Here is a 26,086-nt window from a genome sequence, read left to right on the forward strand (position 1 = left end):
CCAGAATGGGGCAGAACCCAGGCCATGCCACAGAAGTACATCAACTTCATCCTGGGGTACAATGAGCTTTGGTGACAGCTCTAAAAACATTTACATGATGGCACGAGATAGAGGGCTCATGCATGGAAATTAGTACTTAGCAAGCCACAAAAGGATCGGAAGCTTGTTTCAGCTGAAACAGGCACTGAATGATCAAAGGGGAATGAACAAAAACCCACCAGAGACTTGACTGACATCAGGTTCTAGGGCCTATATTGGGGCAGGCAGTTATGTTGGGCGGAGGGCCGCTTGTCCGGTTTTGGCAGGCTGTCGAGAGCTGCATGGGTAGCTCTGCCCCTTGACAGGTGCCCCGCCCCCTGGTCACCATCTTGGGACCAATGTCCCAGGGCCAGCACTGGTGGGGCCCAAAGTGGGGCCAGGCTGGCAGGGGTCCATGGAGCTAGGCTGGGCTGCACCAGCAAGCAGAGGGGGGAGCTGGCCTGGGTCCATAGAGCTCCAGCCAGCTGGGAACCTGCGCTCCTGCCTCCCTGCTCTGGGCCTTGCTGGCACTGACTGTGGGGCGCTGGTGTGGGCCCCATGCTCCCACTGGCTCCCCATCCACTCACACCCAGTGCCCCCCAGCCCCGTGGTACAGGCAGAGGGCAGTGCAAAGCCTCAACCCCCTGCTTGGCAGCAGGGAAGAAGCTGATGCAGAACATGGGGAAAAGCAGCCCTCGCCCATCCCATGGCCGGCATTCCCTTCTACAGGCACTTACAGCCCATGCGGGGCTATCTGGAGCAGGCACAGGCAGTCCCACGTGGGCTGTGAGTGGCTGCAGTATCGGGCACCTGCCACACGGCAAGCGAGGAGCTACTTTTCCCCACACTCAGCACCAGCTTGTAACCCAGCACCACTACCAGCTTGGCAGCGGGGCCGGGTTACAAGGTGGTGCTGAGCGCAGGGTGGGGGGAAAGCAGCCCCTCGCCCATCCCATGCCCTATGCCCCATGCTGCAGCTACTTGCAGCCGGCCTGGGGATGCCTGTGCCTGTTCCAGACAGCTCCACACAGGCTGCGAGCACCTGCAGCAGAAAGCCCTGGCCGTGGGGCAGGTGAGGGGCCGCTTTGCAAAGCAAATACATCAGAACAAGCCTTGAAGCAGTTTGCCTCTGACTTGGATGATGATGGTTGTAAAGCTCTAGCCCTTGTAGACAGAAGCCCTTCCTGCCTGCAGTTTATTGCTTATTATTAGCTACTAAAATAATGTTCTGCCACATCCCACAAATACGTTCTTCCACAAGCCACTTATGAGAACTGCATTGCCCTTGAAATAGGAAGAACTCGCTTGGTGAACCATCCCTTTAGAGAGAGGGACCATCAGAAAGCTGGTGTGCAGATTTTGTTTTGAAAAGAACCTGAAGCTATTTCTATATCTGCAAAGAGTCTATCCACTTTTGTCTCCAAATCAACTAGAGTTCTGAAAACTTGGGGAAAAAGTGGATAGCAGATTTACAACTTGAAAAACAAGTTGAAGACACAAGCTATAAAAATGTTAGCTAGCCTCAAATTGTTTGATGGTCTGGGAAAAAACTTTTAATTAATCTCAGAAATTTTGTAAGCTTGTGTCATAAAATCACTACAATATTTTCTGTAAAAATGTATGCGAGAGGCAAGGATTTCTTAGGGTGATATCTTTTATTGGATCAACTGTGGAGTTGGGATACAGTTAGACAAGTTTTTGAATGCAGGTCTGACCAGAACAAGCCTAGCACAGCCCAGTAAAGAACAGGTGTTGGAGGGGTAAGAGAAATATTCAGGGGCAGCAGACATAATTATCAAAAGGGAGGATGCCAGACCACTACTCCTCTTGTCAAGAGCAGATCCTTTAGAAACTGTATTATCTTGACTGTGATTCCCCTGGAAGAATGAGGCCTATGAAGACAAGGCCTGCTAGCCACGTCTTAATCAGAGAAAGTAAGGGGACCAACTAGGCCGAACAGAGACTAAATTGGAAGTCTCTGGACACATCTACATGAGATGTTTACTGTGGAGCTGCCTAATTAGCTCTGCAGTAAAGTCTCCGCATCTACACATGTGGCTCTACTAGGTTACAGTAAACTAATTAACTGTGCTGTAGGACAGTACATATAAATACAAGTGCTATCTTGTGGCAAAGTTTTTTACTGTGCTGCAACACATGTATAGATGCTGATGGGCTGACTGGGGCATGAAGGTGCTTCAGTGTGGAGGCTGCCTGCCAGCACAGTGAGCCAGGTCAGAGCAGCTCTGAGGACTCCTGCCAGTGGGTGCATTTGTAAATGTGGCTCCCAGGAGCAATAAACTCCAGTGCAATGTGCACTGGAGTTTATTGCTGTGTATTCGTTTCATGTGCACATGACACCTCCCCCCGCAACCTCCTCTTTATACATCCTGCAAGTACCAGAGTATAAACAGGTCTGCCAGTAAAAATACTAGACAGAGGTAAGAGACCAATAGAGAGAAAAAGACTGTGGAGAGGGAGGGTCAGAGGTTTGGATCATGAGGGTGTATCTAATTTATTAATCTCGTTATTCTATTAATCTATATAAGGCCAGTCACCATAGTATCTAGACTACCTGAAATGAAGGTCAACTCTGAACCAGAAGGTTATCTCTTACCACCTATCAGAGGCAGAAAGCCTTTGGTAGAAATGGGGTCTGCTTCAGCCAAGACATAGATGAATAGGCCATGCTGTTCCCTTGGGAACACGGATGCCATCATTGAGCAAAAAATGTCTGGCTGTGACACAGACCATGGTATGCATTCTGGGAAAAGACTTAGTTTGGTGACAAATCATCATCTGAATAGATGAAAAAGCCAAGACAGCCAGGTGCTGTTTGGTTCCTGGAACTTATATGTTTAAGCTACTGCATCTTTTAGGAAGCCAGGGCACAAATCCTAACCAGCCATCTCTGTGAGCTTTCTTTAAGAGAGAAGATCATCCTTCTTTGGGAAGGTTGTAATAGTGCCAGATGCAGCCTGCTTGCCAGGAAAAAAATATATCCATGGTAGTACTTCACTGTACATTAACTGGCTTTTGTGAGCCACATTCTCTTTGACCAGAAAAATCATTTCTTTGTATATGACATTTTGGACTAAATCTGGAGAAACTGTAGTTGGCTGGAGTTGACCTAGTTTTTTCCAGGGCAGAGGACAGAATATGACACTTTATTGTCATGCTTATTGGTAAGTACCATTTTGGCACTGTTGACAGAGGGGGGGTAGGGGTTGGCGAGGGGGTTGTGTCAAGTGCAGGAGAACTCGGAGAGGAATCCTGCCTCCAATATGCATGGTTGGAGCATAAGCTATATTGTCTGAAGCACATCCCCCTGCCGCCACGCCATTAAAGGCCCTTTATAGTCAGTGCCTAGGGCTCATGCTGCAATTGCCCAGCCCTAGTTACACTATTGAGTACTGGCAGCTTGTACTAAGGTACCTAAGGGCTTGGGTAAGTTGTTGTTTTACTTGTAGCACTGGCTGATGTCAGTTTAACTACAGCACGGGGTTATTCCAAGATGGGGAAGCTGTGGAGGAATCTGTGTTAACATCAATGCACATTTGTTCAGATCCAACCCTCAGTTTCAGCAGCACAGAGGACTGACTTCAGGGTTGCATGGGCGTAACTGAGGCCCTGGTCTATTTAGTAAACACCTGTAGCAGTCACCATGGTGATGTTTCTGTGTAGAGGCCCTGGATGCACTAGGGATGTGCCTGTGACCCTAATTACAAAGTAACAGACCATGCCGCAGAAAAAACAAAAAATTCAGAGCATGAACAAACAAGCACGAACTGTTTGCTTTATTCCCAACATGGCTGGGAAAGAGCAGTGAGCAATTAGAGCTGTTGACATACTTGATCTGAGGAAGCACAGATCTAGAGCACAGCTGATGTATGGACAGCTTCATGCAGTCAAAAATCGTTACATTAAAAAAAAAATATATAGTGATGTAAGGTCTTATGTTGAAGCTTCACTGTACAACCACAAGGGCCAGAAATTTACCCTTTTAGTAAATGGGATTTTTACATAAGCAGAATAATCCATAAGCCAAACTTTAAAAGAAATCAGTATTGCATGACTAAATCACCAGAGCTGGCATCTTCACACTGGCAAGCCAGGTAGCATAAGCCTCATTTACACACAGAGATCAGGAATGTCTGTACCTAGGGGCGGGAGCTGGGGATGGAGATGAAACCAAATGAAAAGTTTACTTTGAACCAACTAGCTGAAATAACCACATTTTGAAAATGAGATGCAATTGGGACTGAAAAAAAGGATTTTTGCCCTCAACCTTTTTAGACTCAGGTAACCCCTTGTTAGACCCCAAGCATCCCTCAGAAAACAGCTCTTAGCTTTCACTCATTTTTTGATCATGGAAAAATAATAGGGCAATTCTTTCTGTTGCAAAGGCCCCAGAAAGACCGCACTAGGTAAGATGCCTTTGACACTATGGATTCCTATTTGAAATCTCTGGGTTGATTTGTGAATTGTGTGTAGCTATTTGCACACCAAACAGTGCTAATATTGTATGAAACTCTTAGAAGGATCTTGCAATATCTTGGTAAAGAATCACTGCTCTAGTTCCTTCTCTGTTTTTTTCCCCAGTAGCGGGCACTTTCGTTGTTGTCTAGAGTACATGGAGCTTTGGTTTCATGCTGCTTTATGGTTAAAATGCATTAAACCCATTCAGTTTTACATTTTTTTTACTAGTTTCGTGCTGTTCCCTATTACAGAAATCTGGGTTTTACAGGGGAAAAGAAATCCAAACATGATAATACAATTTCAAATAGCTAATTTGAAAATATCTGTTCTTTTCATGGCAGTCGTTGCTCTGAGTTCTTCATGCCCCCTCCCCTACAATCATGTGACACATGACCCAGAAGAAAGCCCCTCTGATTATTTTTTGAAAGATCACATTTTCATACTTCATAGCTATAGCTTTTCATTATAACCTTAGGCTCTGGTCAATATTTCCTCTTGCTTCGTATCTTTCTAGCTGCTTGCATGCTTGTGCAATAAAAGCAGTATAAAAAAAGGAAGAAAATCCTGTTTGAATGGCAGAATTCCTCTTCTTGCTACCAACTGCTGATCAAGGAAAGAAATGAAATGAGTGATGATATAGTATGACAAAAGATGGCACAAAGCATAAGACAGAAGCCAGCTTGTTAGGATCTTACAGATCTACAGTCAAATACTTCCTGAGGCCACACTAGTTAACCCCATAACTATGCCTCAGTTTTCCTGTAAAACAGGCACTGTACGACATGATGTTGTTCCACAGTGGCTACCTCAGAAATTGAGCTCTATAATAGTCACAATGGAACCTGGAAGTTCTTTAATAGTTAAGCGATGGGCTATGAAGCCTGCCAGGCATCAGAGGCATCTTGCACGACACACGCATTTGGCAGCCCTGTCGTGCCTGCCTGTAACCCAGCTGCATTCAGCTATGTGTGGTTAGACAACTGCTTTCACAGCTCCCAGCCCAGTGACTGTCCTCCTCTCTACCCTTGTGTCAGCACCAGGCTAATGTGGAACCCAAAGGAAAGAGCCAGGAGCTGCAGGGTGCAACCAGGAGCAGGAGAGATTGGGGAGATGTAGGCTGGAAGGGAAGTGTAATGTGGGGTGAGCACAGGGGACGCCAACAAGCAAGACAAAATAAAGGACAGTTGTACATATGCTCAACAACTTTACAGACCCCAGGCTACCTCTGCCTTTCAATATCTGCCCCTTCAACTAAGCTTCCCAAGGATCTCCTCTCTCCTCCCTGGGATCTCCTTTCACCCAATACAACATACACCGTCACCAACAACTATCTTCTAGACTCTCTTCTCGAAAGACCCCCTGACTCCCTCCTATGCCATAGTCCCTACTAGGTTCCCCAGGATCCCCAGGTGTTTCTACTTCCCCCTGAGTCTCTTTACTACTGCTGGGAATAGGTTTGCATTTCCTTCCACAGTTACTGCTATTGACTGGGGGGTCTATGAGGAGGAATTCAGTGACCTTGGCTCACCTTTGAGAAGTGTCACATGTGCAGCTGTACGTAATATGGCAACTTGCAGACAGTTTAGACCCAGGCGCAGGATCATATGATCCACCTAGGCCAGTATTGTGCCACTAGCAGTGGCCAGTGCCAGATGCTTCAGAGGAAGGTGCAAGAAACTGCTCCATTATAGAATAATCTCCTTCCCAAGACAAATTTCCTTCTAACCCACACTAATAAGAGGCTGACTGATTCCATTTATCCTTCCAAACCTCTTAATTTTTAAATAATTCATGCTTAACCAATATTTTCTTTAACAGCTCTGGATAGTCCCACACTTGTGTTTCATAAGAACATAGAAAATTAGGGTTGGAAGGGACCTCAGGAGGTCATCTAGTCCAACGCCCATTTCCTGGTTTGGCAGAGTCTCATGCAGGTAAGATGGGAGTTACAGACACAGCACACCTGAAGTTTTAACAGGTAAAAAACTGCTGATAGCTTGACCATGGCAATTATGTAGCATGAAGAAAAGTCACCCTGCCTTAGGAAACCTTTGTGCCAGTCCTCCCAGATTTTGCAGTCATACAGAGAACTGTGTGTAGTTTGCTCTGCCAGCTACCATGGAAAGGGTAAGATGAGGCAAATATTCCACTTCATCTTTCTCCCTTTCCTGTTTTGAAATGGTTAGCATCTTGTGGGGCAAACGAAGGGAGTTGGTCCTAGACTCAGGAGATATACACCTGTCCCTAGTTTCACACAGGTAATCATTATCCAGTTACAGTCTGATCCTCTACTTTGCTGTCATTAGTGTGTCTCTATATTTTAGAAAAGCTAGTGTTCACAGGGGTCTGCCTTTCCAAAAACACACGTACATGTGGAATAGCATTGGCATGAAAGAATTGCTGTGTTCATTTCCTTGGGAAAGTAACTTGAACACCTTATCTTTGCATGTCCTTGAATCTGGGATTTGCTCTCTATATAGAAATGAGTACTTGCCCACTACACAGGTTTTATATAGTAACACAGGATATAAGCTATTTTCATTTTACTCCTGGTTATTATAGCTATACATATTTGCATTGTACAGCTAAGAATGTCCTTTGCCAATCAGTACTTTTAACATTCAGCAAGTCACTCCACTGATTCTGTCTGGCCAACTCTATATAAAAGTTGAAGCTCAAATTAGAATAAGGTTACACTTTGCAAGGCTGGTACCTGCTAAGAAAAACCAGGCTGTGATATTAGACACTGTGGCTGATATTCTGAAAAGATGTCTTCTGGACACTGATACTGTGCTTGTCTCTCTTTTTAATAAGATTTACAATGAAAAAATCATGCCTTTACAAATAAAAAATCGTGAGTCAAGAGCCCCATCCCAATCATGAGATTGGTTTTGACACTGTGGGATTTTAATAAAAATATTATGTTTTGAGTTGATGTCAAATTGTCTTCTCATTTTGGAGGCATTTATGATGCACTTGAGTCACACTTTCAAATTTTTCCCTATAGTCTTGATGATAGAAATGTCCTTTCCTTTATATAAAAGAAAACTGAGAGATTCACATATTCACTTATCTCCAGGAGACGGAACTTTTGGAACAATACAAAATATTAGAAGACTCATGATACAATAATGAGTTGGAAACACTTAGCTTTTACTCAGCAATTTGACAGTAAATGAAACTGCACAATGTTGTTGACCATTCATAATATTATTAATGGATAATAACTATATGCTTTTTTTTAATAACCATACAGTGATTCTACCCATCTTTCTGACTGACTTTTTACTTTGCTGTGCACATGTACCTACCTAATTTCCAGCCCATTTCCAGGGAGCATAATCAAAAGTGAGTGAGAAAGGCAGTAGGAAGAAGTGGTGGCATCTCACCTCATTTTTGGTAATGGTGTTTTGCTATTGCTTGTGACTATTGCAATATAAATAAACATTAAGAATTAGAACCATGAAGTACAAAGTTGCAATAATGGATTTCACTGCATTGAATGAGTACTCATCGACTATGCAACGGAGTGGAAAAAGTATACATATCAATGGTGATCAGTGGGTTGTGTTTTATATACAAAGGCTGAGAAAATTCCATATAGATTTTCATGATCCATACATGATCAGAGTGTATCTTTGTGAGAAGAATCATAAATCAGGCTTCATAAAAAATCAAATTGTTTTCTAAGATGGGATCCATTTCCATCATGTTAACTATGGAGACTGTGGCTCTCTTGTCAAAACCAATCTCATGATTGGTCTGGGTCGTGGCATGAATCTCTGTATTCAATTCAGTGTGCTAGTCAGAACAAAGTGTGTCAATGCAATATATGTATGTATTTTTCAGACATGATATTTGGAGAATTATTGGGATTTCACACGGAATAATTTGAAATGGCATAAGGTAAAGTTGTTATAGCTAGAGATCTACCCAAATTGAGGAGGCAGGTGGCCGACTTCATGGGCAGATTGTGGGGCCAGTTGCCATTTTCATGGGGTTATTGCGGCAGTGCTCCCCACACCTCCAATGGGCTAACAGGCCTCGATGACCCAACCCCTCACTGCTGATTGCTTGAGAGAGCTGTCTGTCATGTGGCCCCGCAATTCACCACTGATTGGTGGAGAGGGGCAGGACCACACAGCAGGCCAGTCAGCAGTGAGGGGCAACTATCTTGGCTATCCCTTTTGCGCTAGCAGCCCCCTTCCTCCTTCCCCCCGGCCAGCCTTGTGGCTGGGCTGCAGTGGCTACGAGGACTGCTGGATCCCACTGGAGAGCCAGCATTTTATTTTTAGTAAGTTTTTATTCTTTTTGCTGGATTTTGTGGACATTGCCCAATTTCACAGAAATGAGTATGTTCCTCATTATAGCTTTCATTTACATGCATGTATATAGATATATATACACCCAATATATACAAACTGTGTGTATATGTATGTGTGTTTTTGCACACACAAACACAGTGGCAGGGGAAGGGAAGGTCATATATATGTGGGGGGGTGACCTTTTATGCTTCTTAATAAATGTGCATTCACTTTACATTTACAAAGAAACACATGCAGTGATCCAATGATAATACTGAGAATGGTTAATAAATGAAGAGTTTATATATGACCTATCCTCTGCCCACATCCCTCAAAATTGAACACCAAGTCTCACTGACTCTCCTCACCCTGCTCAGTTTAAATTCTTCAGACCGATTCAGTGAATGTGGCTGATGGGAACCTAGGGGACTGTATTTAGTGGCATGGATTGTAAGTGTATATGGTGATGGTTCTGTTGTGGGATATAGTTATTGTGGCAGTGGTGGAGATGTCTTGGCAGGTTTTATATTTCTGTCCCAGCATGGTTTGGATCTATTTGGTGTGCTTGAGGCCATAAGAAGTTTGTTTCTACTGATGAGGTTGTTGAAGTTGAGTGCCTGTTTAAAGGCTAGGATGGGTGGTTCTGGAAAGATCTCTTTAAGAACTGGATCTTCTTCTAGTATGGGTCACAACTGTTCAAGGATTTTCCATATAAGTTCCAGGGAAGAAATGTAAAACCTGCCAACACATCTCTACCACTCTTATTCCTGGATCTTATACCTGCACCTCCAGAAATGTAATATATCTCATCCAGTGCACTAAAGGCCCTGATGGAAACTGCACAGCAAAAACCGAACAACTGCGTACCAGAAGGAATGCATGTCAAAAATCTATTAAAGACAAAAGTTTCCAATTACTGGGGTGGGGGAGGTAGGGGCGGGCACTTCTCACAAGACAATCACTCTCTCTCCAATCTCTCAAGTCTAATCCTCAAAGGGAATTTACAAAACATCTTTAGTAGACAAGCCTATAAACTTTACTTCATAAATCTACTGGATACAAAAAAATCATAGACTAAATATTGATGTTGGATTTATGGCATATTACAACCTACCTGCCATTTGGTAACCTAAGGTAAGCACTCTACATTTTACCAGCTACATTTTACCACTGGTCAAAAGTTTCACTGACCTGCATTTTGCACATTGGCTTAAGCTTCTATTTCACCTAAGAGAGTACACCAACAATAGCAGACTCCCTCTATGCCTAAATGGTATTTGTGCCTGAAAGCTTGTAAAGAACAAATTTTCCAACCATTTAGCTGGTCTAATAAAAGATATCACATTTACCCAAAGAACCTTGTCTGCTTATGTCCTCAGACCAACTTGGCTATAACCAACATGCCTGAAACATATAAAGTAAAAGTGCATTTATTAGGGAGTTTGGGAACAAAGCTTGGTGTGCTGACTTGATCTGTGGCTGGACAGATTTAATTTCTCATTAATATGAGTAAGGAATTCAGTTTTTTCTGTTTTATTAAATAACAAGAGAAGACAAGGTCCAACGGTCACAAACGGCTGGAAGACCGTTTTCGACTGGACATGAGGAAGAACTTCTTTACTGTCCGAGTCTCCAGAGTCTGGAATAGACCCCCCACCCCCCAAGAAGTGATGAAAGCAGCTACTCTGGACACATTCAAGAAGCATGTGGATGCTTATCTTGCTGGGGTCATCTGACCCCAGCTGACTTTCTGCCCCTCAGGCAGGGGGCTGGAGCCAATGATCTCGCAATGTCCCTTCCAGCCCTAAGGTCCATGAAATCTATGACTTAGGAGACAGCTTCTTTAGCACCTCCAGTTTGGCAAATTTTAATGCAGATCCTATTACTTACAGTGTGGGGTCTCCACTTGGAGGTCATAATCCTTAAGCCAATTGTAAACTCAGTACAGCATGTGTAGGTAGCTGACCAGGAGTAAATTTGCTCCCGGTCAGTTGGGCAGCTGGGGTGGGAGATTGCTCCCTGCCCCAGAAGCTGCCTGCTGCTGGGGTGGGCTCTGACACCAGAGCCCGAGCAAGGACAATGTCCCCCTGCCCCTGCAGCAGGGAGCTCCCAGCCCCCACTCTGCAACTGAGGAACTCTGCACAGGCAGAGTTCCCCACCCAGCCTGGAGCTGGCTGGGACCATCCCCTGACCAGGACAATTCCTGGCCAGCCCAGGCTGCATGGGGAAGTCTGCCCTGTTTCAGACATTCTGCTTCCACCTCACCGTACGTGTATACGCTTGCCCAGGGTGCTTTTACTGTAGAGGAATTAACTCTAGAGTAAACCCACCTTGCAGCATTTGCATGTGTAGACACACCCTTGGAGACTGTAGTCCTGCATTTAACTATAGATCAGACAGAGCATGGGGACAGGATGTGCAAATTTCAACACCAATACAGAAGACAAAACACATTCATGACTTGACAAAGTGGGAGCATTCCCATTTACATCAGGACTGAAAAGGAGATGCAAGCTAGTTTCCCTAACCTAATAGGTCTGTGACTTTCCTGGATACTCTGCACTTCATCTAGTGATGGTGTGTCCATTGTGTACTGAGAGGTAGCTAACATTATACATTATTTGTTATGATGTTGATAATGAGGCTGTTTGCCTAAATGGAAGGTAAGCCCTTTGAAAATTCTGTGTGTGTGTATATACATATATCTTTTATGTATGTATATAGGTAAGCAGCTGCTGGGGTAGTTCTCAGAGGCCCCAGTTGGAGATACGCTGTGTGAGACACTGAATACACACTCATCAAACCCAGAATAAACTGGATAAATAAAGTGGGCAAATGAAGTGGGTAAACTGAATAAATATATATCAAACCCTTTTTGGGTTCACTAGCCTGCTGGAGTTCTTTGAGGGTGTCAATAAGCATGTGGACAAGGGGGACCCAATTGACGTAATATATATGGACTTTCAAAAAGCATTCAACAAGGTCCCTCACCAAAGGCTTTTAAAAAAACTGCACTGCCACAGGATTGGAGGGAAGGTTCTTTTGTGGCTTGAGAGATAGTTAAGAAGGGGAAGCAAACAGTAGGACTCAATAGTCATTTTTCAAGCTGGAGGCAGGTCAAAAGTGGCCTCCCAGAAGGAGCTGTGCTGGGCCCTATTTTGTTCCACATTTTCATTGGAAATGGGGATTCACAGTGAAATCTCCAAGTTTGCAGATGGTGCCATGTTATTCTGGGTGGTCAAGTGCTAAGCTGATGGGAGAGAAGCTGCAGAAAGATCTGAGCACATTAAGTGAGTGGGCAAACAAGTGGCAGATGAACTTCAGTGTCAACAAGTGCAAGGTAATACACTGGGGGGAAAATAATTTGAATTGTACATACACGACGTTGGGTTCTGACTAGCCATTATACTTCAGAAAAGGGACCTTTGAGTCAATGTAGATAGTTCTTTAAAACAGTACAGTGTGCAGAAGCAACCGAAAAAGACAATAAAGTGTTCATTGAGAAGGGAACTGAAAACAAAATGGTGAATATCATCATACCATTATATAAAACCATGGTGCACCTATATCTTGCGTACTGTGTTGAGTTCTGATCCTTACTTCTCAAAAAGGATGTAGTAGAATTAGAAACAGAACAGAGACTCCTCCCTTGGTCCTATATTGTTAATGGCATTTGAATGATTTCTGCAGGTCTCTTGCGTGACTGCTTACAATAGGTTTCACCCTTCATAGACAGGAGGTGAGGTCATTCAGCATGGATATCATAGTTTGCCATGTAATTATTGTCAAATTGTCCTACTTTAGTTCTATGCATTCATTATCTCACTGCATCAAATGCTGCCATCTGTTTGCTGCACTCTGTGCTCTCCACTGAAGTCAATTGGAGTTGTGCACAAAAGTCGGAAAGCAAAATTTGGCCTTTAATGCTCACCATATACGGTACCTTCTTGCCTCTTAGAGACTTTGTCCCCAGGATCTTCATCTCCTTCACTAGAGCATCTGTGTTATGTTTTTATTTACTGTAGAGCTGGGACTATTACCTATTTCAAGATTTATTGAAGAGGAAACACATGCATGTCAGAACAGTGTCTGAGTCTTAGCTTTAAATAGTCACTTAACTAGTACCTTTGTCTTCTTAACAGTTTATGCCAGAATCCTGAAGGCTCCCGAATCCCACAATGTCACCTTTGGGTCTGTGGTGACTCTGCAGTGCACAGCTACAGGCATTCCAATTCCCACTGTCACATGGCTCGAAAATGGAAAAGCTGTAAGTGTCTCCTTTATGCACTTACGTATGGTCTAATAAAGTCTAGTACCAAGCGGAAGCAGCCTACCACCTCAAACAAAAGGCTGGGTGCCAGGAGCCGTGGGTTCTATTCTTGTCTTATTAAATGACTTACTGTTCAACCTTAGGGAAATCTTTTAACCTCCCTGCATCTCCCTTTCCCTTCTCTAAAATGAGGATAATACTCATACAATGTTACCTGCTTCACTTGGGTGTTGTGTGGATTCCTCTTTTAATGTCTGGAGTCCTTGAGTTGGTACTTGAGTGGCTTTTTCCTCACACACTTACAATTCTTTTTATTTTATCTTTGGTAGCAGCGGTAAGAGGTAGAAGATCTTCAGGGGAACACTATGCAGGGAAGGAGAAGGATTTTTTTTTCTTTCTCTTCTCTTTTTTTCTCGGTATCTGGACTTGGGGCTATGCTATATCCATTAGGTGGCCTAGCTTCTGTTTCGTTGAAAGTCATACTCTTTCTGCATTAAAGTTTTAGACAATATTGCACAACTGTTTTTTATAGCTAGGTTAAATACTGTTTGGCAGGGGGAACGTACATCTTTCTGGTTGCTGACACTGTTGGTGATGAGCACCCTGTAACTGCCTACAAGGTTTGATAGCATTCCTGCTCTTCTGGGGAAGTGGTAACAGAGGTAATAAGTTGGTTGCCAATGGGAAAGAAGTTGGTAGTATGTTCTATGTTGGCAACATTTTTGGGCAAAGTGCCAAAAACCCCTTCATCCTGGACTTTGAAGATGTTGGCGTGCCAGGGGCAGATGGTGGAGGAGCCACGAGGAGCCCGATCCTTGTTATAGCAGTGCAGTCCTGGCCCCTTTTCCGCTGTGCTTCCCAAGGCATGTGTGTAACCACCGCCAGCAATGAGCCAGGCAGGGACTCTGGACCCAGGTGCAACTGCTTGCAGCCTTGTGGCTGCCTGCTGCAAGCAGCCCAGGCTCTGAGCAAGCCCCTGCCACCTACCACAGAGCATGGGCTGCTCACAGCAGGTAGCCGTGAGCCTCCCAGAGCCTGCACCGGGCTCTGGAACCCCAGCCCAGCTCACTGCCAGCAGTGGCTGCATGCATGCCTTGGGGAGCATGATGGGAAAGGAGCCAGGGCTGTACTGCCCCCAGCCCCTTCTCCCCACTGTGCACCAAGGCACATGTTCAGTCAATGCTGGCAATGGAACTGGGCCAGGGCTCCGGACCCTGGTGCAGCTGTTTGCAGACTGCCCACTGCCTGTTGCGAGCAGCTCGGGTTCTGTGGTGATGGCACCTGCACATGTGCCTCAAGGCATACAGCAGGGAAGAGGCGTGGGGCAGCCAACCAACCTCAACTGACTTGGAGCTTCTGCCCACCCCACCCTTGCCCCCTGTGGCCTGATGTTCCATAGCACCACTGCCCTGACCTGGGTGCACCTCCCGGGATGCACATGTGACAAGAACAAGCCTCAAAGCATAGAGACAGCACATCCGAAGCCTGCCCAGGTGGGCTGTTGAGGGTGGCTGGTCCCTCTGCTGGGGCTGCAGCTTGCAGGAGGCAGTGCCCGCGGCTGCCTCTGCCTCCCATGGAGGGGATCCCAGGCTGCTCCAGCTGTAGCACCACTCCCGCCCTGCCCTGCTTACCTGCACTGCAACCCCAGCAGCCTCAATATGATGGCATGTGGCATGTCCAGCTCTGTGGGCCATGTGCCCAAGGCAATGTAGCTACACACCAGACTCACTGTGGATGCCCAGCTCCTCCAGCTCCATACTGCCCACCTGCCTGCAGACATGCCACCATTTGGCTCCTTCTTCGGTGTATACCCTGAAGTGAGCATGCAGCTGCCACTGGTCATGGAATTGGGGTAGGGCTCCAAATCCCAGTGCCTGCCACATCCAGCCTGTGCTCTGGGCAGCTGCTGCCTACCATGGAGCCCAGGCTGTTTGTAGCAGGGATTGCAGCCTCCCCACCTGTGAGCAGCCAGGGATTCATGGCTGGTGGAAGCTGTGTAGACCCGAAGCAGGCTGTGGCATGCTGAGCAAAATGACCTCCTATGCCATGCCCTGGTATGCATACTGGAGGTCGCTGACCTCTGTCATGTGGGTATTTTCTCAGGACCGCGTGTGCACAAGTTCCTGAATACAAGTGGTCAAACAGCATACTAGGCATTCTTTTCATTTGGGAATCCAGATCCTAGATCCAAATGACTTGTACAGAACTTATTGGCCAGGGAGAGAAATTACACACAAACTACTATAAGTGATCAGAAACTGGTTCAAATCTGTAACACAACAGAAGTTCAGTGTACATAAACCACTTTCAAAGTGGCCCAAACCAGTTTAAGATAAACCTGGATGGATGTACTATCAGACTTAACTGATTTAGGTTAAATCCGTTTGTTGAACTTTCGTCCCAGATCCCCTCCAGATTCAAGTTAACTCATAATCCTCCAGTATCCCAGGATGGGTGGACTAGCCTTGACCCAAGCTGTCTGCTCCAGCCAAGCAGGGAGGCGTACTCTAGTGCTCCACAGCTTCTGGCCTGGGCCACTGCAGGCATGTGGCTGCATTTCCAGAATCAAAAGTGAATGTGGGCTCACTTGCTTATCAGTCCAATCTATGCACCTTAAACTAACCTGTGAAGGTTGAATGAATTCAGACTCAGGCTTTTTGACTGTCTGTACTTAGCCATTCTGTACAGATCCAATCAGTACAAAACTTATGCCAGTCCATCAGAGGAACATGTGTCGTCAGTACACTTGGTTTCCCACCCAACCACCCAAGGGTGGATCTTCAGATTTTAAATCTTTTCTTTTAATTGACATTGGTTTTTTTGGGACTCTAGCTCAGATCTGCCTGTGGTATCTATGTCTGCAAGGCAAAAATCAGTCCTACGAGGATTGCCTTCCAGACCACATAGTTTTAAATATGGTAAGGAGACCTTTGTTTAATGAGTGCCTGCCTTTGCTAAAGTTAAACCAGGAAACAGGTGGAATCAAGCATATGTATTTAAAGACTGACTCACAAACAAGCAACAGTGAGTAATTTGAGGATGTCCTCCCTGCAGTGTCTGTGTTGCTAGAGTTTCTGAATGCTGACATGTAATTGTCCTGAAGTTTAAAGAGAATGAAAGCACTGTCATTCCTAAACTGCGCTGGAACAGAAAGGTGAAAGTTCATTTAAGCAGCAGTTGTCCTCTCCACCCAAATAAAAATACTGTTCCAATTCAGTTTCTACTCATTAGCCATTTCCAGGCATTATGGGCTCAGGTGATAGCCCTCTATTTTCCTGCAAGGTTTTTTAAGTTAAATGTAAAGATGTGGAGATGTGTCACCTTTGCTACATTCTGGAATGGGACTTTAATGGTCAAAACACCCTACTGGAAAAAAGTCCTTTGGACTTTATTTCAAAAGTAAAAGGAATCAAATTTAATGAAGAGAGTCTCAGGTTCCCAGAAGAAAAACTGACAGCCAACTTGGAAGATCTAAAATATGGGTATTTGCCATTTTTAAGAGCTGCATAAGGCTTCCTCATGTTATTTTTCATCATACAAATGACAGTATGTAATGCTCATATTGTTTGCAACTATCCAAGCCAGGAAGAGATCATTTTCACGCAAAGAGGACTTGAGTTCAAACTAGCCATTGAATTATTTTCAGCTGTAGCACATTCCCCTGTCCCTGCAAGTTCTATCAACTTGACGTGGCAGGCCAAGCCATTTTTCATTGTGTGATCCAGGCTAAGAAGGAACAATCATGACTCACCATTCTCAGATTTCCTTTCTGAGGGCAATCAGCCTGAGTAAAATTCCACAGAAGATCCCAGGCTTGAATGAGACTCCTGAGCTCTGATTGAACAGAAAGGAAAATAAGGCTACAGGAGGAGAGAGAGGGAAATATTTCAGGTCACAAGACACTGGCAAAACTCAACTGACTTTTGTGCTCCACGCTTACAGATTATGATCAGAATGATGGACTATGAAATGCAAAAGAAGGCTTCCAAGGAAGCAATTTATTAAAGCCCAGTCAGCCCAGATGTTACAAAATCTGGATGAACTCCATCAGGAGGCCTGGGTTTAGCCCCAGAGAAAATTCCTTCTCTGTACCAGTGACAATGATTACAATGTTTCATCCAGAGAAATGGCATCTGGAAGAAAAATTCTTCAATTAATTATTTAACAATAAACAAACATAGAAGTGGAGTGCGGGTGTGGAAGAGGAGAGAAAATTCAAAACGCAGTGTACTCTCTTCCAAGCGAAGTTACTTTGAAAATGTAGATGCTGGGATGCTTTCTGGTCCCATAATTGTGCATCTTCTAGCTCAGTGAGTTCTTGATCCATGAAGGTTTTCTAGGCATACAGATAATAACTGATGATAGCAATATGCACTATTCTTCTTGCTGTTGGATGGCTTCAGAGCTGGGTACAGGTTCCAGCCAAACTGGGTACTTTGTAACACAACTAAATTCCAATAGGCTTGGGTGACTGTGGGATCTAAATGTTTTTATAAAACTGCTTCCTGACCTTTCCTAAAAGAAATAATTGATCAGAACTACCTCTGGGCATTATAACACCCTTTGAACCAGAACTGATTCCTGCTAATAGAAACCTACCTGACATTGAGCTGTAGCTGTAACTGATGCTGAAAAGGATTCCTGCCATTGGCAGTAGCTACTTCAAATATATCATAACTTTTCCACATGAACCTAGTTCTCTCCTTTCAGTCTGATTCCAGTCTTGGAGAATTCCTCCTTGCTGCTTCTTGTGATCAGTCTCTTCTTAGAGTCGTTCTTTGTGCACATATTTATTGACCAGAAACTAAGAGCCATTAATCCTTAGTCAACACTTCCCAAAAACAGATGGGCACCGCATGTCTTGAAACAATGTAACAATGAATGTCAAATTAAGTTTGGTTCATTTTTACTTTATTTTAAAATAATATGGTGGACAATATTAAGGCCCAGATGCACCAGCCATATTGATGAGTCAGACACCTGTTTTAACCAGTCAGTTCAGATGGGTCTATGGTTGCTTTGTGTCACTGGAGTATCACCAAATGTCCAGAGTATACACCGGTGACTCTTATTCAAAATGTTAGCTGAAAGAAGGTACATTATGATGGTCTAATGCAGACATGCAGATCTCAGACACATGCATAATTTAAAGAAGCTTGAACAGGATCTGATAACATAACAAACAGAACCTTTCCCCAGTATACCTACTGAGCCCAAACCCTCAGCCTTTAAAGATCTCAGATTAGGTGTTGGCTATAGTCAAGGCTGGGGGCTTTGCAGTTGTGCCAATGCTCCTGCTGGGACCAGTGCTGGAGGTTCCTGGCTAGAGGGTCTTGCCCCCCCACTCAGGTTCAGACCAATCTCCATATTTTGAGTCAGGAAGGAATCGTACCCTATGGTCAGATTGATATAGGCTGTTGGGTTTTTTGCCTTCCTCTGTAGCAGAGATGTGGCCCTCTACCTCGGATCTCTTGAGCATATATTGACAACATTTCATAGACTCAGGACATTTGCTATCATGGTTCTCCTGCTTTACCTGGGACAGGTTAGGGTATTAGGTTGGTGCTGTGTCAGGGTTGACGGTCTTACATAGAATTTAAATGATGGTTTGTATGGGATGGTTTACATAGGGATTATCGTGCCTCAGGCAAGGGGTTGGCAGAGATGACCTCTGGAGGTGCCTTCCAGCCCTGCTTCTCTATGGTTCTATGATCCGTTTAATTTTCAGACCAAGAACAGAAGTGCAAGTGTAAGACAATAGGTGAAATCCTGACCCCATTGAAGCCAATAACAAAACTCCAACTAACTTCAGTGGGACCAGGTTTTCACCCATAGCTTTCCTATCCTGACTGGAAAATGACGTTTTCAAGACTTAAATAAAATAGGAGTTCAGGGTGCTCAGTACCTGCCAGATCATCATTTTGCAAATTTAAGAGGTTCAGTGAGAATAAATTTGTTCTGAATACACATCCAAAGTATCTTAACCTTTTGAGAGCCACGAGTTATGAATATATATTCCGCTGCATAGTACTTGCTACCCTCAGTAAGTTGTACACTTTATGCTTCAATTTAAAGTTGCATTCCTTACTTCCTGGCCTAAACTGCTTTATCAGTCATCTGTGCAGTGATTTAACAATCATTATATTTCACCCCTAGGATAGCTTAGCTGCATTTTGGTGGAAAGTGTTTCTTATATAAATACACATGTGCAAGAATTTTTCAAGAATGTATGAATTCACTTTGGGTAAGATGTTGATACATTTTAGTTGAAGGAGGATTTTAAACACAGTTAACTGAAAATGTTGTAGGGTTTTGGACTATTTAGGAGTGATTGGTACCATTGCTTTTATTAACTGCGAAGGCAGTGGAATTAAATCTATAATACACTTTACCCTACTGATCTATTTCTGTCATAAATAGCAGAGAAAGACCCTGACAGAGCATGTGCTTGACTTTCAGCATGGGAATTCTGTTGACTTTAATGAGACAATTGCTTTGTTCAAAGTTAGCCACATCCTTAACAATCTTACTGAACTAAGACCAGATCCCCATTTTCAGGTAGTATTATTTGGGTCTAAAAGCAAGTGCCTTGCACTTCTTTTATTTTTGATATTTGTCTGCTATCATGGCCATTTTACTGCTTTTTGTAGCAGTGCTGCAGAAGCAATACTGCATTAAGATAATATTATTTCAATGAATGCCAATGCAGTTTACAAGCAGGAAGAGACTGAGGGTAAAATTACCACAGATTGGTAAGGTTACATGGTTCCTTGCTCACGTGCTCATAGATTTCTGAAATGTGCAAACAGTCTTGCCAAATCTTAACTGCCTTGCATAGTTCTTGGAACACAGACTAGGAAAATACACGAGCCCTTTAGAATATGGGAGCCAGCATGTTTGATCTGTTGAATGTTACCTTAATAGCATGGTTCTATGTTGAAAAGTGATTCTGTAAAAATGGATATGCCATATTTATTGGGACTCAATGAATTCCACAATGACCTCCCCTCCCTCTCTGCAACAATCAGTCCCAGAATATCAAAGTCAGAATATCTATTCTTTCAGACTTCAGGATTACCACCAACAGAGAATGAACCTGAACTATATTTTTAACTCAGTTACACCAGCTGAGATACAAATACAGCTCTTTGAAACTGCAGCTTAATCAATAGTTAGTGAAGATGTGTGAAACAGAAAACCCTTTCGCCTGTGCTGGCTCAGTAGTGCTATCTACATTAACACATGGGGCCTCCTTTTTAGAAAGTATCAAGCACCTCCAGCTGAAAGTGAAGCCTGCTAAAGATATCTTAAATCACTAGGAACTTGACAGGCTGGGTTATTAAAGTTCACGTTTGTCTGTAAGACCAGCTGATATGAAAGCGTCATTACACTGTAGCTCCTGTTTCTGGCTATCCCATTTTTAAGTCACTTCCACTTTAATCCATTTGCTCCATCTTACTTTGTAAAATTAAAATTTATTTTAAACCCCCAACACTTCACTGTTTTATTTTTTTTAATAAACCTTTTAGGTTTCTGCAGGGTCAATAGTTGAAAGTGTAAAAGACAGAGCAATCGACTCCAGACTGCAAGTGTATGTCACCAGGCCGGGCCTGTTCACTTGCATAGCCACTAACAAGCACAGCAAAGCATTTGGCACTGCAAAAGCAGCAGCGACTATCAGCGTGTCAGGTATGTTGGGGGAGGTCAGAAAAGACTTTTACTCAGCATCTTGCAATTTCAGCATCAGTTTACTTACAACCAGGAAGGGGAGCAGTGGGGGAGGGTCTTGAACAGCTCTACTTGATAATAATTTACAGTGGAATAAATTTGGCCACAAGTGCAACCCTCTGCTAGGCTATTTCCTCATATATTATTACACTTCAGAGGCTAGTGCAGCTGTCACTTCCTGCATATGTGCTGTCATTTTGGCCACCGTGCCCCAGAAGCACTCTGTAACTCATCCATGTGGAGGAAGTAACAGTGATGACACAGTATGAATATCACCTAACAGCTAAGTGAAAATAGCTGTAATGTGCTACTAACATCTCCCTGTGTTACACTGGAAAACCTGTGGGGCACCAGAGTGGCACCAAATTCTTGGGTGCCAAGGGTAACCATACCCTCTCCTGGCCTCAATCTCCAGGGCTGCTGTGGCTCCAGTTAGTGTAGTGCAGAAACTTCCTGGGTAGAGATATTATACCTCTCCTGTAACTCCTTTGTGTTATCTTACAAAACTCAAAAGGGCTATGCCACATTGCTGCATCTAGATTTGTAAGATGAATCATATAGGAGAATGCTGAGATATAACTCCCTGTACCCCTGAGCTGGACTTACCGCTTTATTCATCTCTCACTTATTGCCCCAGTGCCTTTGGTAGCCTAGACAGGTGGAAGAATTCTTCTAAATACAATGTATATCCCTTAAGCACCTTCTTTAACAGAGTTAAACAAGCTTGTTCCAAGAGTAAGCTTTTCCTTTGAAAATTGGCCTTTCTTCAAAAGATTTTCACGAAAAATTGTCAACGTTATTAATATTTTTGCAAAAAATGTTATACCTTTATTTCCTTCTCCAGTTATTACTCCTAGCATTGTGCAAGCCTGAGAGCCTCATGCTCTTTTACTCTTGTGTTTGAATGGTGAAATATTGAAAATGTCAGTTTTTTAACACCACAGTTAACAGAGGGTCAAAGGAGGCTCATTTTACTTCCAGATCAAATGGTCATTGCTTGCAAATTGCAGCTCTCTTCCTGCTTCAGGTCACTGAGCTGCTTGTCCCATCCATCTGGGCACTTTACATTACATTATTAATGTCTCTCATTGGCATAAGCACAAAAGAGCTCACCTCTCAACCATGGTCGGGGTGAGATCATGCAAACAGGCTTACTAAGAAGCACCTGATGTGCTGTAAGCTCTCCCCCATCTTACCTCACAGTAGTTTGTCCACGTGCCCAAACCTATATGGAACATGCAAAAATCTCAAAACATCAATTTCTAAGAGGAAGCAAGCTTTTTAGGCTGAAAAGGAGAAACAGCTTTTTCCTTAAATACTATTGGCTAAGCCACACTGGATCTGGGTTTCACAAACTGGACATTCTGGCTTAATGAGGCTCAGGAATGATGATGCTGAGATCGATTCCTTCCCTATTTGGGGATAGGAAAAGGTGAAAATCCTTCCCTAGGCAGTAAGAAAAGACATGAAGACCCAGAGCTTCTCACAAGCTGACACATGAATTGATGGCAGGTTCACTGTAAGCTCTGAATAAGGGACAGTATGTAACCAGTTTGCCCAAGGATCCAATGGTGACCCAGAATCACAGTTTGGACCATGGTTCATGACTTGCTGTGGTGCAAGTGGCCTGTGTTAGTTCATTTGTCGGGTATAGATGACTTCCTTCTATCAGCCATACATGCTGGCATGCAGTGGGAAGAGGAGGCGGAAAGATTCCTTTATTTGCTACTCCTGTCCATTAACTCCACACCCACTATGACTGTAGTAGATACTGGGCGCATCTACATGTGTGCTTTCGTGTACGTTCGACCGTTTTAATTAGCATTAAAGTGTCACTAAAACCACATGCTATTTAGGTATTGCGCATTAAAAGAGGCTAATGCACATTAAGCATCACTCAGAAACCATGGTCTCTAGTTAGCACATTAAGACAAATGTGCATTTTCTTAGTACGTCATAATTGAGGTATAGATTTAATGGGCATTAACTAAAGCATGCCCGCTGTCCACTAATACTGCTGCTGCTCCTGGCAATACTGGTATCCCTTACAATCACGCATAGTGAATAAATTCCTATTTCAACCATTGATTTTGCAGACCTACTTCTCATATCCACTGCTAGTGCCACTATTATGATCCACTTCCACAAAAATTTCAAAGGCATCCTGTCCCTAAGTTGCCTTTCTCCTTCCAGAAATCGCCTCCAGGCACACTGACACCTCAAAACAGCAGAGCAAAAACAAAAATGAGTACCAATATTTTGCTAAAATTTAGAACATTTTCTAGCAGATACCTCAAACATTTTGCATTCAACAGGAACACATACAGTGTCACTGACAAGCCTTTCCTTTTCTTTCCCATACCTGGTTCATTGGGGTGACTGGATCCTGTGCAGAATGGAGGTAAGAACAATGTTATATTTTTTCTTGAGGTGCTTATTAGATGAGGGAAACTGTAAAAAAAGAATAAGAATTGTGAGGCTATTATAGAGTCCCCAAAATAATGGAGCAAGTTTGTTGACAGCAAGCATAAACATGTAGGAAAAACAGCTTCTGTAAGGAGTTCTCATATACATAACATGGTGCTCATTACACAGAAACTCAGACAGCTAGTGGAAACAGGGCTCTAAGCAGATTAACTTGTTTGTCTGATACAGCAAATGCCGTAACATAAGAGTATTTAAAATACGTTAACTTGGCAAAATACTGAGGGCCAGATTTTTCTCTCCTGGCAACATTATTGGCTTCTCTGGCTTGAAGGCAAGACATGGAGAACAGTAATGGCCCTATATTCACTAAATTATTAAATATAATGACAAGTACAAAGTTATAGCAATAGATTTAGTTATTCAAAGCAAGATTATTAGTGAGTGAACCAAAAGATGGGTAAAACCAGATGTAACATAGCCCCTTTGTCAGCTTTATACTAAGCCCATTTTATTTTGAGTTTTGAAAAGTTTGCTTTGCTTTAAAACACACACATACACGTACACACACACATACACACACAGTTGTGCACATCATGCTTTCAAAGAGGACTAGAAGCAGAACTATGGGATCAGTGAGAGAGGCAGCGGCATACTGTGCGTCCCTAGCACCCAGGGGCCAATGGTTGCATTTACACCCCCCAGGGACAATCTGAGCAGGGTGCGGGGCTCTGCCTCCCGCCCCACAACACTTCTGCAGGGGAATTAGCGACACGGTATACTGGCTGTGGGGGAACGGGCAGCAGTCAGAATTTCCAGCCAGAACAGCCAAAGAAAGGCACAAAGCACCGGGCAGGATGGTAGTTCACACCCAAAAGGCAGGAGGTGCCTCGGCATTTCTGGCTGGCGTCTCATCTCCCCCAGGCCAGTGCCTGAGGGCCATGGCCCCCTCCCGCCCCTCTGTTGGTATGCTACTGATGAGAGCTGGAGCCAAACCTACCTATACTGAGTTGTGGACCAGGGTCAGGGAGTGTGGATTCTGTGCCTGGTTTTACCACCAGGTTCATCAGGGATCCTGAGGAAGCCTCAAGGGCTAGGTACAGACAGTCAAAAAGCCTGAGGCTGAATCAATTCAATCTTTGCAGGTTAGTCTAAACTGCACAGATTAAATTGAATTAGAAGTGAATACTCATTTACCTTTGATTCAGGATATGTAGCCACATGCCTGCAGTGGCTCAGGTCAGAAGCTAGGAGGACGCTATAGCACAGGCTCTCTGGCTCTGTGTTCACTTTCTCTTCCTGTTGCCCCCAAGGTCTCTGGGATTTGCAGTCCAGAATCAAAGCAGCAGGATTCTGCAGGATTGCTTGTCAGTTCCTCTTCATGCTTCCAGGTGCCTCTGGGATTTGTGGTCCACAGTTGCAACTGGCAGTAAATTTGAGTGGGGGAAGGGGAGTTTAACTCCCCTCCTTGGCCCCAGGCCCCAGGCAGGGTTTGCCTGGAGAGGGCAGTCCTACCCTGTAGATTGGACTACATCTCAGGCTTTCCCTCCCCCCACTCCTTATCTGCCACTCCTCACTGCTCCAGCTAGGGAGCAGAGGGGCATGGCAAGTCTTGTTCTTTGGAGCAGACAGCACAGCCCAGGGCTGCAAAGCAAGCTGGGGGGCTGTGATTTAACTTGAACCAGGAAGAGGTCTGGGACAGAAGGTTCATAAACCAGTTAAGTCTGATACTACATTCAACCAGGTTTATCTTAAACCAGTTTCAGCCATTTTGAAACTGCCTTATGGGCACTGAACTTCTGTTCTGTTACAGGTTTAAACCAGTTTCTGATGACTTAAATCAGTTTGTGTGTAACTTCAGTCCTTAGCCTGATGTCTTGGTGCTGTCTCACTTTCCCTGACTGAAAGACACAATGGTAATTCCTGCCTGTCAGCTAATTTGTCAGGATTGTCTCAGCAAGGCTTGCAAGCTGCAGACAATTGCAAGATGTTATTCATGCATTGACTAACATAGGCAGACAAGGTTCTTTGCGTGAATCTGGTATCTTTTATTAGACCAACTTAAATAGTTGGAAAACAATTATTAAGCAAGCTTTTGGGTTCAAAAACCCTTTGTCAGGCTAAGGAAGTTTCAGCAGTTGGTGTGTGCTCTTCCTGGAACGAATGAAAAGTAAAGAAGCCAGAGGCTGGGCTGGTATGCATATAAGACAGGTAGTCAGAGAAAATATAGATTGACTAACATACGCACGCAAAGAAACTGGGGTTACACTTTAGGATTAACCCTTCACAAATTGCTTGTAGATGGAAACTTAATATTGTAAACATACCCCTGCTGGGCTCTGGTTTCTTAATCAGGGATGAAGCCAGCCTGCTACATTCTAGGCCAGTTTTTCAGCCTTGCCAGCTGGTTTTGTTCTCATGAAGGCAAAAACTACCCAAATAGAAAGCAGCTACAATCGACACAAACCACAACCAAGTAGCCCCAGCTTCCTAACCTCAGGCAGGAGCATTTTCCTGTTCACCAGGCTACAGGAAAGCCACTAATGCACCACAAACTCTCTCTTCCTTCATGCTGAGTCTTTTAATTTTCCCAGGTGGGCCACACCCTTATCAACATAATTCTTTCACTTGCGGGCCGGCCATCCCCTGGAGCAGAAGTTCTCAAATTGTGGTCTGGGGAGCTCCGTTCAGGTGGTCCACAGAAAGGTGACCTAAGGCTAAAGCTGACAGACATTACACCTGACTTCCCAGAACTTTGCTCAAAAAAACAGGCACATCAATCTCATTAGGAAGGTAAGACTACAGATATAAAAATATGAGTTGTGTGCTTTGATTTGTAGAACAGCAGAAAGTTTATTAAGTG

The 26,086-nt window shown here is 43.9% G+C and overlaps 1 protein-coding gene across 1 annotated transcript in view; it reads left to right on the forward strand.

Moving 5' to 3' along the window:
• Positions 1-26,086, forward strand: part of MUSK (muscle associated receptor tyrosine kinase) — an 85,703-nt gene that overhangs the window by 24,311 nt on the left and 35,306 nt on the right. The window contains exons 6-8 of the mRNA XM_019555385.1: positions 12,944-13,068; positions 20,601-20,760; positions 23,194-23,200. Coding sequence (XP_019410930.1) covers positions 12,944-13,068; positions 20,601-20,760; positions 23,194-23,200 — 292 coding nt within the window. The remainder of the gene's footprint in view (positions 1-12,943; positions 13,069-20,600; positions 20,761-23,193; positions 23,201-26,086) is intronic.

Source organism: Crocodylus porosus, unplaced genomic scaffold (genome assembly GCF_001723895.1).
Source record: "Crocodylus porosus isolate Cpor-Errol unplaced genomic scaffold, CroPor_comp1, whole genome shotgun sequence".
Lineage (NCBI taxonomy): Eukaryota > Metazoa > Chordata > Crocodylia > Crocodylidae > Crocodylus > Crocodylus porosus.